The sequence below is a fragment of the Capra hircus genome, chromosome 20, assembly GCF_001704415.2.
Source record: "Capra hircus breed San Clemente chromosome 20, ASM170441v1, whole genome shotgun sequence".
In the NCBI taxonomy this organism is placed as follows: Eukaryota; Metazoa; Chordata; class Mammalia; order Artiodactyla; family Bovidae; genus Capra; species Capra hircus.
The window spans coordinates 16,861,655-16,880,795 of NC_030827.1; the positions used below are offsets into that span (position 1 = coordinate 16,861,655).

At 37.9% G+C, this 19,141-nt stretch overlaps 1 protein-coding gene across 3 annotated transcripts in view; it reads right to left on the minus strand.

The window, feature by feature from the left end:
- The window catches only part of IPO11 (importin 11), a 190,186-nt gene that overhangs the window by 62,947 nt on the left and 108,098 nt on the right, over positions 1 to 19,141 (minus strand). For all 3 annotated transcript variants that reach the window (XM_005694660.2, XM_005694661.3, XM_013972789.2), the window contains exons 25-26: positions 4,848 to 4,943; positions 4,032 to 4,145 (exon numbers count right to left, since the gene is read on the minus strand). In XM_005694660.2, the coding sequence (XP_005694717.1) occupies positions 4,032 to 4,145; positions 4,848 to 4,943 (210 nt within the window). The remainder of the gene's footprint in view (positions 1 to 4,031; positions 4,146 to 4,847; positions 4,944 to 19,141) is intronic.

The window sequence follows — 19,141 nt, forward strand, 5'->3', positions numbered from 1 at the left end:
GACAAGCAAAAGAAATAAACAGCATCAAAACTAGAAAGGAAGAAGCAAAATTATTATGGTCTGTGGATGATATGTTCTTATATATACAAAGTCCCAAAGATGTCACCAAAAAAACTGTGAGAATATATAAATGCAGCAAAGTAGCAAAATACAAAGTCAACAAACAAAAGTCAGTTGCATTTCTATACATGAGCAATGACCAATCTAACAAAGAAAGTACGAAAACAATTCCATTTATATTACCATCAAAAAGAATAAAACACTTAGCAATTAACTTAACCAAGGAGGTGAAAGACATATAACAAAAAATACTAAACATTTCCTATTAAGAAATTAACAAATAAAACCATATCCCACATTCACAGATTGTAAGACAATATTAAGAAATGTCAATACATCTACTGGATCATAGAAAAAGCAAGAGAATTCCAGAAAAACATCTGCTTCATTGCCTAAGCTATGGCCTTTGACTGTGTAGATCACAACAAACTGTGGAAAACTCTGAAAGAGATGGGAATACCAGACCACCTTACATGCCTCCTGAGAAACCCATATGCAAGTTAAGAAGCAACAGGTAAGCCAGACATGAAACAATGGACTGGTTCAAAATTGGGAAAGGAGTGCATCGAGGCTGTATATTGTCACCCTGCTTATTTAACTCATATGCAGAGTACATCATGAGAAATGTTGGGCTGGATGAAGCTCAAGCTGGAATCAAGATTGCAAGGAGAAATATCAATAACCTCAGATATGCAGATGACACCACACTATGGCAGAAAGCAAAGAAGAATTAAAGAGCCTCTTGATGAAGGTGAAAGAGGACAGTGAAAAAGCTGGCTTAAAACTCGACACTCAAACAACAAAGATCATGGCATCCCGTCCCATCACTTCATGGCAAATAGATGGGGAAACAATGGAAACAGTGACAGACTTTATTTTCTTGGGCTCCTAAATTACTGTGGATGGTGACTGCAGCCATGAAATAAAAAGATGCTTGCTCCTTAGAAAAAAGCTACAACAAACCTAAATAGCATATTAAAAAGCAGAGACATTACTTTGTCAACAAAGGTCTGTCTAGTCGAAGCTATGGTTTTCCCAATAGTCATGTATGGATGTGAGAGTTGGATCATAAAGAAAGCTGAGCACCGAAGAATTGATGCTTTTGAACTGTGGTGTTGGAGAAGACTCTTGAGAGTGCCCTGGACTGCAAGGACATCAAACTAGTCAATCCTAAAGGAAATCAGTCCTGAATATTCACTGAAAGGACTGATGCTGAAGTTGAAGCTCAAATACACTGGCCACCTGACGCAAAGAGCTGACTCACTGGAAAAGACCCTGATGCTGGGAAAGACTGAAGGTAGGAGGAGAAGGGGGCATCAGAGGACAAGATGGTTGGATGGCATCACTGACTCAAAGGACACGAGTTTGATCAAACTCCAGGAGACAGTGAAGGACAGGGAAGCCTGGCGCGCTGCAGTCCATCGGGTCACAAACTGTCAGACATGACTCAGCAACTGAACAACTACTCCTCAAAGCAATCTACAGTTTCAATGCAATCTCTATCAAAATCTCAATGATATTTTTTCTTTGTAGAAATAGAAAAAGCCATCCTAAAGTTCATCGAGAATCTCAAAGGATCCTGAATAGACAAAATCATCTCCGAAAAGATGAAAAAGCCACAGGACTCACACTTTTGAATTTTAACATGCCTTATAAAGGTTTAGTAATCAAAATTATGTGATAATCATACAAAAGTAGACATATAGATCGAGAGAACAGAATACAGAGCCCAGAAATAAACCCTTGCATAAATGACTGAAGATCATTCAATGGGGAAAGGATAATCTTTTCAATAAATGGCACTGTAAAAAGTGAATAACCATATGCAAAATAATGAAGCTGGATCCTTATCTCATACCATATACAAAACTCAACTCAAAATGAGTCAGAGATAAACCACAGAACATACTGTATAGCACAGGGACGTACAGCCATTATCTTATAACAACATTATACACACCACACATACATACACCATGGAATATTACTCAGTCTTAAAAAGAAAGGGAATTCTGACATATTCTACAATACTATGAACATTCAGACCTCTGGAGAAGGAAATGGCAACCCACTCCAGTATTCCTGCCTGGAGAATCCCACGGACAGAGGAGCCTGGCGGGCTACAGTCCATGGGGTGGCAAAGAATCAGACACAACTAAGCACGCACATACCATGAATATTCGGAATATTAGGTTTAAGTGATATGTTAGTCACAAAAAGACAAATATTGTATGATTCCACTTATATGAGGTATTTAGAGTAGTCAAAAATCATGATACTTTTTATAAAGTACCATGGGACTTCCCTGGTGGCTCAGAGATCTACAATGAGGAGACCTAGGTTTGAGCCCTGGGTTGGGAAGATCCCCTAGAGACGGAAATGGCAACCCACTCCAGTACTCTTGCCTGGAGAATCCCATGGAGGGAGGAGCCTGGTAGGGTACAGTCCATGGGGTCGCAAAGAGTCGGACACGGCTGAGCGACTTCACTTCACTATGGTGTTTCCAGGGGCTACAGGGAGAGGGTAATGAGAAGTTATTGTTTAATGAGTACAGAGGTTCAAGTTTTATAAATCTGAGAGTTATGGAGATGGATGGTGGTGAAGATTGTACATTATTATGTTTAATACCACTGACCTGCATACTTGAAAATAGGTAAGATGATAAATTTTATGCTATCTGTATCTATCAAGGAAAAAAAACAACTTGGGAAAAAATTTACCAGTAACTTTTCACTTCCCACAGCACACTGGACATAATTCTAACAAAGGACTTATAATAACATTACAAAATGGCCTGTTAAGTACTCTCTCCCTTTAAAAAGCAAGCTTGTCAAACCAAGTGTCTCCAGTATACAGTGGAGAAGTGCCTATTTCAGGATGCACAGGAGGCAGCGGAATGTGGTCGCTGAGATGAAGTGAGGTTACTGGGGTGTGCCTATCAAGTCCACCACTCACTAGCTTTGGAGACGTGACCAAGTCACCAGATCTCTCCAAGTCTCAACGTTCTCAGGCGTGAGATAGATATACAAATATTATTACCTCCTTGGGTTGTTGTGAGGATTTAAAAAAATACAAAAAAATTTATAGTTATTGCTAAGATCACTCAACAGATTTTGCTGAACTCAACTGAATACACTCTTTAAACTTCTAACATTATTCCATCACAGCTAAATTTAATGAAGCTAATGAAAAATCTCTCCTGTCTAATCATCAAAATGAAGTCTAGGTTCTCTAATTAGGTTAGTCTACTTCTGTAAAAACTAACATACATTCTACAATTTGCACTTCCTTACTCTGGATTTTCATTAAAAGTGGAAATGGTAATATCTGTTTTAGCCACAAACCTAAATTTTTCACAAATTGCCCCTCCATTCTAGAGATATCCGTCAAGTACATTCTACCTTCTACATTTTATAAACCTTAACAGATTAATCACTTAAGACATAAAAATCATATTTTACTATAATGTGTGTAGTCTCAAGTAACCAACTCATTGAAGACCCTATTCCAAACTTACTCAGGTGATTGGTTTCAATTTAGTATGCTTTTAATAAACTTCTGCTGAAAAGGTCATTTCCTACCGTAATGATGATAGAAATACTGCATGATATTAAAAACAAGCTCATTAAAGAAATGAAAGAAAGGTAGTACGTGACTGTATGTAAAGTATTCCTGTTTCATTTTATGTATGAGGCAACAAAAACTACCACCATAAACAAATCAAAATTCTATCCTATAGATAAGTAGAATAATATGGTCTATTTTGAGAGAGAACAAAATTTAAGTTTCAAATTGTCACTCACAGGTTCATCTTTCTTCTTTTTCCCAAATTATCATATGGAATAGATTATTAAAGATTTAAAGTAACAAAAATACTTACTTCAAGGTTTTTTTTATAGACTCATTATTTTACCAAAATTTTTCCAAACTTTATTTGGATAAAGATTTTCTTTAAGTACATAGATTCTTACCTCTTGATTAAATTTATGTGCCATCTCATTAAGAAGTGAAGAAAAAAAACTAGTGTTTTGTAGCAGGACTCGACCCATAACTCCGAGATATGTTGACATTACTACAGGATACCTCTGTGCAATTAAAATACAGCACATTTAAAACTGTGTTATGGTACAAGCATAAACAATAATAAACAATCATTGACAAAGTAACAATCAACAGGGCTATGAACTGAACTGATGAAATAATATTCTCCTTTATACTGCTTCTTTAGAATGAACTGCCAATATTGTCGAGTTCTAACTAACTTACTAAATATATATGTCACACAAGGTAATATATATGTATTATGTACATATTTATATGGATTATATATGTATATATATAATAAAGAGAGGAACAAAGAAAGAATATTTATCAATGCCATACTTACACATTTATATTACTTTAAAAGCTCCTAACATACATATTTAGAGTCTATTAAAGAGCCTAACTTAGAAGAAAACCAGCATTTTCATATATTACATAGTTTTATGTAACGAAACTAGCACTATTTTTCCCATTCCTATGCTTAACATGTTCGTGTATGAACACACATGCATATGATTGAAAGACATGAGATAGCAAAGGAAATTCATACTTTCCTATGTAGAGACAGAAATAGCAAAGCTGTATCACTACCCTGAAATTGAGGTAATTTACTTCAAAATAAACAGAAAGTCCTTTTTACATCTAATAATGAATAAGAAGTAATTTTCCAAAGAATAAGTAAAATAAGTAAAATAGAACCCTAGAATCTAGCATTAACATTAGAAGCTTAAGAAAAATCTTACCTCCCCTTCTATAATACCTCTGAAAATACAGGGTAGAATCGGTTGAAACATTTGTGGGCCTAATACTGGATTCACCTTAAGGGCATTTTCCACAACCTAAAAACCAAATGACACAATGGTAATGCTTAGTAATACAGGTCAATGCTTTATGCAAAACACAGGTAAAGAAAACAATATATTAAACACACATACATACAAACATATGAAATATTCATTATCCTGACACTAGACACACTTCTATAAGATAGTCCACTAAAAATTACAATTCAATTTCAAGGATATAATATTTAGACACAGCTATATATTTCACATAGAATTATAATTAATCACATTCTGATAAAACAAGCTTCATGATGTCAATGTACTTCTTATCTTTGCATTTTAAACAAACAACCCTTACAAAATGTTTAATGATGCTTGCTTAATGTTTGGTATTTGTTTAATATTTATGGCCTTATAGAGGCAAAAGGCATTTCAAAAGTATTCTAATAGTGAAAAGTGAAAATTAGTAACAACTATACTCACTATACAAAATGAAGCCTACATTTAAAAATTTTATTTACTTATTTTAATTGGAGGAAAATTACTTCCCAATATTGTGATGGTTTTCACCACACATCAGTATAAATCGGCCAGAGGTAAACATGTGTCCCCTCCATCCTGAATCCCCCTTGCACCTCCCTCCCTACCCTATCCCTCCAGCTTATCACAGAGCACCTGCTTTGGGTGCTCTGAAGCCTGCACTTTTAATTTATCAGTCAACTGGATGGGAAACAAATGCATATAAACTGTATATTTATTAAATGAGAAATAATCTTACTGTATTTATAATATAATCATACAGATGATTAACCATGCACACTGATTGTGACATGTGAAAATTTGAAACATAAATTCTTTTATATGAGTGAGATGAAGGGGAGGGAAAGTCGCTCAGTCGTGTCCGACTCTTTGCAACCCCATGGACTATAGCCTACCAGGCTTCTCAGTCCATGGGATTTTCCAGGCAAGAGTACTGGAGTGGGTTGCCATTTCCTTCTCCAGGGGATCGTCCTGACCCAGGGATCGAACCCGGGTCTCCCGCATTGTAGGCAGACGCTTTACCCACTGAGCCACCAGGGAAGCCCCCCCTGAGTGAAATGGGTTCCTTCTAAAACAAATACAGCATGAAATTCAAACTGGGCTGGGATTTTTGTTTTGGTGGGCAGGGGTTGGGGTACAGGGAGTGAGGAAGGCAGTGGTCAGAAAGCAGTAGTGAGGATCAAGAAGAAAGGCCCGTACTTCTGGCCCTACTGCCTGAGGGGTAAGAATGAACACAGGCACCATCTGAGAGGGTTGCGGGCAAGTGCTGATCTCAAGGCAGAGGCAGGCTTCCCTGAAGAGCTTCCAGCAATGGTTCTCAGGACTGACTACTGGCATTCCCAGTGGGACAAGTGTTTACTGTGCAGGAATATTCCACCTATCAAAGGGTTTTAAGCATCTCTGATCTCTGCTCATTATGTTCCAATTGCATGCTAGTATATTCAAAAGCAGAGACATTACTTTGCCAACTAAGGTCCGTCTAGTCAAGGCTATGGTTTTTCCTGTGGTCATGTATGGATGTGAGAGTTGGACTGGGAAGAAGGCTGAGCGCCGAAGAATTGATGCGTTTGAACTGTGGTGTTGGAGAAGACTCTGGAGAGTCCCTTGGACTGCAAGGAGATCCAACCAGTCCATTCTGAAGGAGATCAACCCTGGGATTTCTTTGGAAGGAATGATGCTAAAGCTGAAACTCCAGTACTTTGGCCACCTCATGCGAAGAGCTGACTCATTGGAAAAGACTCTGATGCTGGGAGGGATTGGGGGCAGGAGGAGAAGGGGACGACAGAGGATGAGATGGCTGGATGGCATCACGGACTCGAAGGACGTGAGTCTGAGTGAACTCGGGGAGTTGGTGATGGACAGGGAGGCCTGGCATGCTGCGATTCATGGGGTCGTGAACAGTCGGACACGACTGAGCGACCGAACTCCAATACAGTGACAACCAGATACACCTTGTGCATTTCAAAACATTCTCAAGGTAAGCAAATAGTACAATGAATGACAAGATTCTTTTTTTGTCCATGAGACAAAAGGAATGTCCAAAACAAAGTTTAAAAATACAAAAACTTTTACTGTGGGCCAAACACTATGCTATCTACTAAGAGATACAGGAAAAAAAAAAAAGATATCACAGTTTATGATGAAAAGCCACAGGAAATGATGAGATTCAGAACATAATTAAATCTGACCTCAGTCAGGTTTGTCAAAAAAATCAGACTCAGAATAAAGAGGGGTGAAGGTGTAAATAAGCTACCCAGAGGTAGATGTCACTAAAAATTTTATCTATGAATGGAAGGTAAGGCCATCTGCTGACTGCTGGACCCACTTTACCTTTCTAAAACTCCACTAAAATTAGAGTAAGAAGATTTTAAAGGGAGGGGGAATAATTTTAAAAGGACAAAAGGAATGAGAGATGAATACTGGAAGGTACAAAAAAGAAATTCAAGAAGTAACTGACTTATCAGATGAGAGAAAGCTGAAACCTAAGGCTGCAATACAGAAAGCCAAGAGCAATTCAATGTGTATCAATTTTATCTTCTCCCTACAAATTCTTCAAGAGATGGGAATACCAGATCACCTTACCTGCCTCCTAATAAACCTGTATGCAGGTCAAGAAGCAACAGTTACAAATGGATATGGAACAACGGACTGGTTCTAAACTGGGAAAGGAGTACATCAAGGCTGTATATTGTCACCCTGCTTATTTAACTTATATGCAGAGTACATAATGTGAAATGCCTGGCTGGATGAAGCTCAAGCTGGAATCAAGATTGCCAGGAGAAATATCAATAACCTCAGATATGCAGATGACACCACTCTTATTGCAGAAAGTGAAAAGGAACTAAGGAGCCTCTTGAGGAGAGTGAAAAAGCTGGCTTAAAACTCTACATTCAAAAAACGTAGATCATGCCATCCCGTCCCATCACTTCATGGCAAATAGATGAGGAAACAACAGAAACAGTGACAGACTTTATTTTCTTGGGCTCCAAAATCTCTGTAGATGGTGAGTGCAGTCATGAAATTAAAAAAAAACAAAAACAAAACAAAACAAAAAAAAAAACGCTTGCTCCTAGGAAGAAAGGCTACAACAAACCTAGAGAGCATATTAAAAAGCAGAGACGTTACTTTGCCGACAAAGGTCCATCTAGTCAAAGCCATGGTTTTTCCAGTAGTCAGGTATGGATGTGAGAAAAGGAAAAGGGAAGTGAAGTCGCTCAGTTGTGTCCAACTGCTTGAGACCACGTGTACTGTAGCTTACCAGGCTCCTCCATCCATGAGATTCTCCAGGCAATAATACTGGAGTGAGTTGCCATTTCCTCCTCTAGGGGAATCTTCCCGACCCAGAGATCGAACCTGTGTCTCCCATATTGCAGTCAGATGCTTTACCCTGTGAGCCATCAGGGAAGCCCATTGAGGATGTGAGAGTTGGACCATAAAGAAAGCTGAGCACCAAAGAATTGATGCTTTTGAACTGCAGTACTAGAAAAGATTCTTGAGAGTCCCTTGGACAGCAAAAGGATTAAACCAGTCCATCCTAAAGGAAATCAGTTCTGAATATTCATTGGATGCTAAAGCTGAAGCATCAATACTTTGGCCACCTGATGCGAAGAACTGATTCACTAGAAAAGACCCTGATGCTGGGAAAGATTGCAGGCAGGAGGAAAAGGGGACAACAGAGGACGAGATGGTTGGATGGCATCACTGACTGAATGGACATGAGTTTAAGCAAGCTCCAGGAGTTGGTGATGGACAGGTTAAACTGGAGTGCTTCAGTCCATGGGGTCGCAAAGAGCCGAACACGACTGAGTGACTGAGCTGAACTGAACTGAAGTACCTCTTCTCATCAAAAACCACAGGAATTAGCAGAGCCATAAATCTCTGGAAAGGAGGGTAAAGGAAAAGCTAAAAATAAGACTGGCTGGAAGTCTACTTAAGAAAAAAATTGCCAGATATTCCCAAGTCTGCATATTTGGGCAACTGACCAATGGGGACTCCCCACCCCAGGAGAAGACAACTTATTTTCTTTAAAGGGTCTAAAAGAGAGACGTTTTAGACTAAATGGGCCCAGCAGTGCCTGGCACTATTAATTAAAATAAACTTACATCAAGGCATATCCTTGTAAAATTTCAGAACACCAAGAACAATAAAAAGACGCTACAAGCTGGGGAGGGGAAACAGGCAGAGAGTCAGCCTGACTCTGAAAGAGACTTCTTCAAGAAAACTGAAGTACAGTAATAAAACCCCTATGGGTCAATCTGTCTGAATATGTGGAACAGAGAAGTTGTAGACAATTTAGTGCACTTAAAAAAATTACACCGAAAAATTTATTAGCTCCAAACATTATAGAAGTTTGTGCAGAAAAGGAAAAGTAACCACATGCTAAACATTAAGACTTTTAATATATAAATTCATTGAAATGTACCATTCAATACAATCCAGCTCTCTGCCATTAGGCATTTTCTTTATACACAGAGGTAAAGTTACTGTTGTGTAAAGGATTCACTTATTTCAGAACTAAAATGGAGGAGTCTTTGCAATCAAAAAGGTTAGGAACCATAGAAACTATGAGATCCTTTCTGAAGAATTATACAGGAAAATGCCATTATCAGACTTGGAGGCAAGCACTGTGGATTAGAATTAAGAGAAAATTCAGAAAGTATAACTGATCAGATATAGAAAAGAATTTGAACAGCTGATCAAAGGTGAAGAAGACTGGGAATACTCATTTTCACATATGGTCAATGGGTACAATTGTGATGCCATTAATAATAGTGAAGCTTTGTTTTAGACACAGTGAACCTGAGATAATTTTTCCTGTGGGAAAATCCATATGGGAATGGTCTTTTATTTTTTTCACACTCATGACACTCCATGGGGTCCACTTTTCAGGGAAGTTATTGCAGCTGTGACTGAAAAATCATAGAGTTCAAATTATGACTATTAACAAAGTGAAAAAAGAAGGTTCTTGCATAATGATCAAAATCCTATCTTTCGCTTCTAAACAAGATTTTTGAAAATCACATCTAGTGGTTTCAGTGGTAATAAACAACTCTGCATATTTTAAGCAAAATGCATGTATACCTAGATGGCCAAACATCTCCAAGAGGAAATAATACTAAAGACAACTACAATAATAAATAACAGGTAGTTTTATTAAAAGATAATTTGTAGATATTAAGAGAATTAAAACATAACTTACTCCTCTTGGAGGGTGGGGGGCAGAATCATTATGTCCTCAGAGATTTTAACATGTTCGACGTGTTTTAACGCACTCCATGTTCAAACTGTACCCTTACTAGTCAGTGGGAGCTCCTTCAAGTTGACTCTTGCATTCTTTAGACAGAATCCCATCTTCTCTTCCTTCTGGCACAAGGAGACCTTTCCTGTTTATCTTGTGTCCCTCCCACCTGAGCTCTGGAGTCAACCAGCAGCAGGATATAGTATTCATAGACTGCAGTATTTAATCTACGTTCTGAGGTGCTTATTGTCGCTGAACTGACAGTGGTTCTAGGTCTTGGCTTACACGAATTAGGAAATCTATATTTCTCTTCCTGAGATGCATATACCAATAATTCACCAAATCCAATTTAAGATTATAGCACTTTACGTTGTTGTTCTGCCGCTAAGTCGTGTCTGACTCTTTGCGACCCCGAGGACTGCAGCATGCCAGACTTCCCTGTCCTTCACTATCATCCTGAATTTGCTTGAAGCCATATCCATTGAGTTGGTGATGTCATCCAACCATCTCATCTTCTGTCACCTGCTTCTCCAACTGCCCTCAATCTTTCCTAGCATCATTGGCTTTTCCAAGTTGGCTCTGCATCAGATGGCCAAAACATTGGCACTTCAGCTTCAGTGTCAGTCCTGTCAGTGAATATTCAGGGTTGATTTCCTTTAGGATTGACTGGTTTGATCTCCTTGCTATCAAGGAACTCTCAAGAGTCTTCTCCAGGATCACAGTTTAAGCATCAATTCTTCGGCACTCAGCCTTCTTTATGGTCCAACTCTCACATCCATACATGCCTAGTGGAAAAACTACAGCTTTGACTATATGGACCTCTATTGGCAAAGTGACGTCTCTGCTTTTTAATACTCTGTCTTGGGTTGGGAAGATCCCCTGGAAGAGGGTATGGCAACCCACTCCAGTATTCTTGCCTGGAGAATCCTCATGGACAGAGGAGCCTGGCAGGCTACAGTCCATGGGGTCTCAAAGAATCGGACATGACTGAGTGAGTAAGCACAGCACAGCACAGGTTTGGCATAGCTTTTCTTCCAAGGAGTAAGTGTCTTTTAATTTCATGGCTGCAGTCACCGTCCACAGCATTTTATGTAACTTCTTTGATTTTATCGTTCCATCATTCTTCCCTTGTATTGAAAAACATCACATTCGAATAACCTTATCTGCTTCTTACTGCTATGTACAAAATATCCACATATGGGTTTCAAAATAACAATACCAATATTACTGATAACAATAACAATACTGAAAGCAATTTACAATTTCCTCATGTTTCTTTCTGTTTTAACGTTATATCTCACCAGGAACATACATATAAAATACTGTGTATTAAAGTTACTTGAAATATTCTCAGATGACTTATGCCACTAACACAGTAATAGTTAGATTCAAATGTTTCCTTTTTTAAAAATCTTTAGAACTGCTTTTACTTTTAAGTCATGTAAAACGTCTCTATGACTCCAACCCCTAAAGTACAAAATGTACTTTCTGAAAGACTTGGCTTGCATTCTCAGTTTACATTCTCTGCCCCTCTTTCCCCTACTTAACCACTTTCATTAATTTGGTTTATTTTTCCATTGCTATCTATGTGCACTCTTCAAATATAGGAAAACTCTGGACTCTGTTCTTTGCTTATAGTTTCAAATCACTCTGAAACTGTATATAGATGTTGTCTTCATTTCTTTCTAAGGTTGCACAGTATTCCTCTGTGGCTGAATAAGCTGTAGTACCTCCTATTCTATCATCCAATCCTCTATTACTATTTTTATCAGCATTTTGCTATTACACACATAACTTCTGAATTTTAGTTTCAATCCACCTCCTTTCTGATTATACCGTTTAGAAACAGACTATTTTTATAGTTCCTGTGAAAAATGTAGGCTTTTAGTTTGTGCCTTACACTCAAATAATTTTTTGGATTTAGGCTTACGCAGCATACAAAGTGATTAAGAGCACAGATTCTGAAGCCAGAAAGCCTATGTTATGTCACAGTTCTAATACTTACTAGCTGTGTGACCCTGGACAAGGTATTTATTTTTTGTGATGTAATTTCTCATCTGTTAAAATGGGGGAGAGAACCATACTATCATCATAGGTTTACGTGAGTGTTAGAAATGTGTAGTAAACAGTAAATGCTAGTATTAGCTATAGTTATTACAGAATAAATTATATCCTAAAGATACGTGTGCCATCTTAAATAAGGCTTATCACAGTGAATAAAACCAATGCGGCTTACTACTACTTGATAAGACCATGATAAAAAAGAGAATTTCTAAACTCAAATTGGTGTATACAATAGAGATAAATTTCAAATTTAAAAAAATGTTAATTTAAATTTGTGTATTTTTAGAATATAATTGTATTCATCTAATTTGTTCCAACTCATAGAATACAATAAAGCCTATTTTTGCTCCTAAAGCAGGCATACTTGTCTCTCTATCCAGTTTTCATAACATTATAATTTTCTGCTTCAGAGAACAAAGAAGCTACTTCCAGATACTGTCAGAAGTAGTATTAACAGTGACATTTAGTCAAAAATACATTAAAAAGGTTATATAGCATACTCTACTCAGAAACAGTATCTGAGAGACATTAAAAAATGAAAAAATAAGTTAATATTAAACTATTATAATTTTATTGGAACTCTGAGAATAGGAAAATGCCAAAAATTTTGAGCATTATCTCAGCTTTTAAGTGTAAGCATAATAGCACCATTATTCTAAAATATTATTTTGTATAAAAAAATGCAAATAATTCATGATAATGAGTATATGTCTAGTATTTAGCATCCATTTAATAAATAATTAAATTCAGTTTCTGGGATTTCAAATCAATATGAGGTTTAGCTACAGCAATGCTACATAAAAATCGTCTTAAACACAGGTTATTAGACTGCCAATTTTTAATTCAAGAATTTACATACTATTAATGACCCCCTGCTGGCATACTAAGCTGGTTTAAGGTGTAATATATGTTAAATGTTACAAGTATTTCAGTGTTTATTTGGATGGTAACTGATCTGTGCTGAATCATTCAATCAAAATCCATTAGGCACAACTGGGGAACAAATAATGACATCATCTTCTTTCAGTTCAAGGAAAAAGAAGCAAATAGATTCCTTTCCAGTGAAACTATAAAGGTAGTATTGTACATTATGTAAACTTGAAATTTTCCATAATAAAAAGTTTTATAAGATTGTGTTATTCTGTAAAGGAATAATTTAAAACTATATTTTAAAGGCCAGCTGAGATACATGGCTTTGGAAAAAGAGTAAAGCTCTATCACTGTGTAAATTACCTACTTAAGTCATAAAAAATTTCACTAATGTATTATTTTAAACAAACATTTATTTATCAGTAAAAGTAATGTTCAAAGGAGGAGTTCCTAGGTGGACTGTGTTCCCCAAAGGGAGATTATATAATTAGATAAAAACAGCCAACACTTATACTGGCTGATTATATGATAGGCAATATTTTAAGTGGCCTATACATATAAGGTTATGCAATCCTTACCTCAACCCTAGGAAGTAGGTAAAGTTTTTATCCTTCTTTGACAGATCAAAAGTGAGGATCAGAGATTAACTTGCTCACCTCACCCAGCTGTGAGGTAGCAGAGACAATATTCTAATTGTAGCAATTTTGTTTAAGTCATCTGCTAAGTTACCCTACATCAAGAATATAACTTAAATAGAAAATATTCTCCTTAGGACATATCCTAAAAACTTGCCTCATTTTTCAAATAAATTTCACAATCTCATTCTGTATGAAGAACAAGCTGTCTTTCAACAATTACTTTACTAATAATATTGCAGAAAAGCAGGAGGAAAAATCTCTCCATTTAAATTTTTTCTGGTAGGTGTTTAAATGTAAGAAAAATTCTAAGTTTTTCATCACTTAGAATTTATAGATTATAATTTAACACAAGAATTTCAGATAATGGTAATTACATATTATTAAAATCATATAGTATAACACCTTTTGTAATAAATATGAGAATTTAAGTCCAGAATGTACTCAAGGATGTGTAAGTAGCAGAGCTGGGTATACAAAACCAAGACACAGGTCAAGGAGAAAATAACATTCCACATGCAGTTATTATTTACTAAACTTAGGCTCATGGAAAAGCTTACAGTCAAGAAGAGAAAGATAAAACACACACTGAAAAATCTACAAAGGCAACACCAAAATGACAAGGCAACTTTCTCTCAAATTTCTATCACTCCCACATTGCCAATCAGTTATATCTCAAACAGAATTAAGTTCCAAGTATCAATTCCTTCTATCTCTACTTTCAGAGAAGAAATTATCACTGAGGCAAAAGATGAAGCTGAGATTCTATAAGACAGATGGAAGTTCCTCAACATAATCAGTTTGGCTAAGAGCGTAAATGCAATAAAAATTCACAAAAACATTTTAGCAAACAACAGGACAAATGTTACTTGGCTTGTAAGCTTTAGGGCTAGAATACTTTGAAATTAGTAGAAGTGAGGTTGATAGACACATGGTGGGAAACAGGCCTCAAGTATCTGGGGTCAAGACAAGTCACACACAGATTATTACTCCTTCAGGGACCCACAAGCTTCTCAGGAACAAGGGCCTATACTCCTATCCTTTTATCCCCTACTCTAAATAAGAAACCAAAGAACCCATGAAATTCAAACCAAAGAGTTCTGCTGTATTTTCATTCTATATTTACCCACTTCCTAGCTTACAATACTATGATTTCGGATTTAAGTTTCCATTGTGATATCAAACATAAAACGTCAAATCAGAGAGCGTGCTGAAGAATGTAATGGGTTAGATAAATGATCTTTCTGGGAAAAATCAGAATTAACCAAAGAACATTTTATTTAAAGCCTTTCTGCAAGAAATCCCTCAGAAGTCTACGATGACACTTTAACTGAATCATTCTTAAATATCAACAAGATAGAATTCATTTAACAATGAATACTGAGGGGCCTCCCTGGTGGCTTGGTGGGGGGAGGGGGGTCAGTCTGCCAATTCAGAGGAGCCGGGAAGATCTTTGCAGGTATAATTATAATTAGGACAAGCCCCATCCCTGGTGGTCAGAGGGTAAAGAAACTACCTGCAATGGGGGACACCCAGGTTCGATCCCTGCATTAGGAAGATCCCCTGGAGAAAGAACTGGCAACCCACTCCAGTATTCTTGCCTGGGAAATCCTATGAACAGAGCAGTCCATGGGGTTGCAAGAGTTAGACATGACTGAGCAAGTAACACACACTTAACCCATCATGACTGGTGTGCTTATGAGAAGAGAAGACAGAGATATAAGGAGAAGGTCATGTGACAACCGAGGCAAAGACTGGAGTGACGCGTGTTTAAGCAAATGAAGTCAGAAACTGCTGCTAACTACCAGAAGCTAAGAAAAAGGCATGGAACAGATTTTCCTTTAAAGTCCAAAGAGACAGGGTGGCCCTACTGACACCTTGATTTCCAACTTCTAGTTTCTAGAACTCTGTGACAGAGATAATCACTATAAATACCATAGATTAGTTCCTGTTGTTATAAACCACTCAGATTGAGGTACTTTGTTATGCTAGCCCGAGGAAACAAATATCATTCTTAATGATATCATCATTTTCTCATCGCTTTACAATTTAACACTTCAGTAATTTGGCATATGAACCTCTCCAATTTACAGATACTAAAGGTTTTAAATAACACCATTATTCCCACCCTCAACAGATAATTCTCACAATAGTCCCTCTGTTCTTGTTCACTTCTCTGCAGTATTTAACACTGTATTAATCTAATTCACCCTGCTAGGATTGCCAGATTTAGAAAATAAAATAGTATGTTTTATTGGCAACCCTAAACCTACCAAACAGTTAAGACTCAGCTCCCATCTCAACTCCCTCTCTCTGAAAAATGTTTTCTGCAAAATGCTGGGTTGGAAGATCACTTCTATACTCCCAGAGGAACATAAAGCAAACAGATAGCAATGTCTAATAGCAGAAAGTGTTCATGACAATCACCTGGGGAACTTTTTAAAAAGAAATCCTAACATCTTATGTCGTACTCAAATTTATAAAAAGTTCACCAGGTAATCTGAGATATCTCTAATCTAAAACTATGTAACACAATAAATATGGGCTAACTGTTCACCTGCTTCCAACCCCCCAAAGAATGACTACTCAAGAGCAGAAACTGTGGTTTTCCCATCACGCGTGCCTAGAAGAATGCACTGAAGATCAACACCAGGGGGTGGCAGACAATGCTGCTGGGCCAGATCCAAACACCTGCATGATTCTGTTGTATACATGTAGTCTATGCCTGCTTTCAATCGACAACAGATACAAACACTTGAGACAAAGACACTATGGCCCACCAAACCTAAAACAAGTACTATACAAAAAGTCTGCTGACATCTGACTCACACAGTCAGGTGAAACTGAAATTGAATGGCTCTATGAAGACCTACAAGACCTTCTAGAACTAACACCCAAAAAGAGTCCTTTCCATTATAGGGGCTGCTATTGCTGCTAAGTCACTTCATTCGTGTCCAATTCTGTGCGACCCCATAGACAGAAGCCCATCAGGCTCCCCCATCCCTGGGATTCTCCAGGCAAGAACACTGGAGTGGGTTGCCATTTCCTTCTCCAAGGCATGAAAGTGAAAAGTGAAAGTGAAGCCGCTCAGTTGTGCCCGACTCTTAGTGACCCCATTGACTGCAGCCTACCAGGCTCCTCCATCCATTGGATTTTCCAGGCAAGAGTACTGGAATGGGGTGCCATTGCCTTCTCCATCATTATAGGGGACTGGAATGCAAAAGTAGGAAGTCAAGAAATACCTGGAGTAACAGGCAAATTTGGCCTCTGAGTACAGAATGAAGCAGGGCAAAGGCTAATAGAGTTTTGCCAAGAGAACACACTGGGCATAGCAAACACCCTCTTCCAACAACACAAAAGAAGACTCTGCACATGGACATCACCAGATGGTCAACACCGAAATCAGACTGATTATATTCTTTGCAGCTGAAGACAGAGAAGCTCTACACAGTCAGCAAAAACAAGACCAGGAACTGACTGGCTCAGATCATGAACTCCTTATTGCCAAATTCAGACTGAAATTGAAGTAGGGAAAACCACTAGACCATTCAGGTATGACCTAAATCAAATCCTTTATGATTATATGATGGAAGTGACAAATAGATTGAAGGGATTAGATCTAATAGACAGGGTGCCTGAAGAACTATGGACAGAAATTCGTGATATTCTGCAGGAGGCAGTAATCAAGACCATCCCCAAGAAAAAGACAAAATGGTTGTCTGAGGAGCCCTTACAAATAGCTGTGAAAAGAACAGAAGTGAAAGGCAAAGGAGAAAAGGAAATATATACCCATTTGAACGCAGAGTTCCAAATAATTGCAAAGAGAGATAAGAACGCCTTCCTCAGTGATCAGTGAAAAGAAATAGAGGAAAACAACAGAATGGGAAAGACTAGAGATCTCTTCAAGAAAATTAGAGATACCAAGGGAACTTTTCATGCAAAGATGGGCACAATAAAGGACAGAAATGGTAGGACAGAAGCAGAAGGTATTAAGAAGAGATAGCAAGAATATACAGATGAACTATACAAAAAAGATCTTCATGATCCAGATAATCACGATGGTGTGATCACTCACCCAGACATTCTGGAATGTGAAGTCAAGTGGCCCTTAGGAAGCAGCATCACTAAGAACAAAGCTAGTGGAAGTGATGGAATTCCAGTTGAGCTATTTCAAATCCTAAAAGATGATGCTGTGAAAGTGCTGCACTTAATATGTCAGCAAATTTGGAAAACTCAGCAGTGCCACAGGACTGGAAAAGGTCAGTTTTCATTCTAATCCCAATGAAAGACAATGCCAAAGAATATTCAAACTAAGGCACTCATCTCACATGCTAGCAAATTAATGCTCAAAATTCTCCAAGCCAGGCTTTAACAGTACATAAACTGTGAACTTCTAGATGTTCAAGCTGGATTTAGAAAAAGCAGAGGAACCAGAGATCAAATTGCCAACATTCGCAGGATCATCGAAAAAGCAAGACAGTTCCAGAAAAAGAACATCTATCTCTGCTTTATTGACTACGACAAACCTTTGACTGTGTGGATCACAACAAACTGTGGAAAATTCTGAAAGAGATGGGAATACCAGACCACCTGACCTGCCTCTTGAGGAACCTATATGCAGGTCAAGAAGCAACAGTTAGAACTGGACATGGAACAATAGACTGGTTCCAAATCGGGAAAGGAGTACATCAAGGCTATATATTGTCACCCTGCTTATTTAAGTTATATACAGAGTACATCATGAAAAACACTGGGCTGGATGAAGCACAAATTGGAGTCAAGATTGCTGTGAGAAATATCAATAACCTCAGATATGCAGATGACACCACCCTTATGGCAGAAAGTGAAGAGGAACTGAAAAGCCTCTTGATGAAAGTGAAAGAGGAGAGTGAAAAAGTTGGCTTAAAGCTCAACATTCAGAAAACGAAGATCATGGCATCTGGTCCCATCACTTCATGGGAAATAGATGGGGAAACAGTGGAAACAGTGGCAGACTTTATTTTTGGGGGCTCCAAAATCATTGCAGATGGTGACTGCAAATATGAAATTAAAAGACGCTTGCTCCTTGGAAGTAAAGTTATGACCAACCTAGACAGCATATTAAAAAGCAGAGATATTACTTTGCCAATAAAGGTTCGTCTAGTCAAGGCTATGGTTTTTCCAGTAGTCATACATGGATGTGAGAGTTGAGAGAAAGCTGAGCACCTAAGGATTGATGGTTTTGAACCGTTGGAGAAGACTCTTGAGAGTCCCTTGGACTGCAAGGAGATCCGACCAGTCTACCCTAAAGGAGATAGGTCCTAGGTGTTCACTGGAAGGACTAATGCTGAAGCTGAAACTCTAACACTCTGGCCACCTGATGAAAAGAACTGACTCATTGGGCAAGACCCTGATGCTGGGGAAGA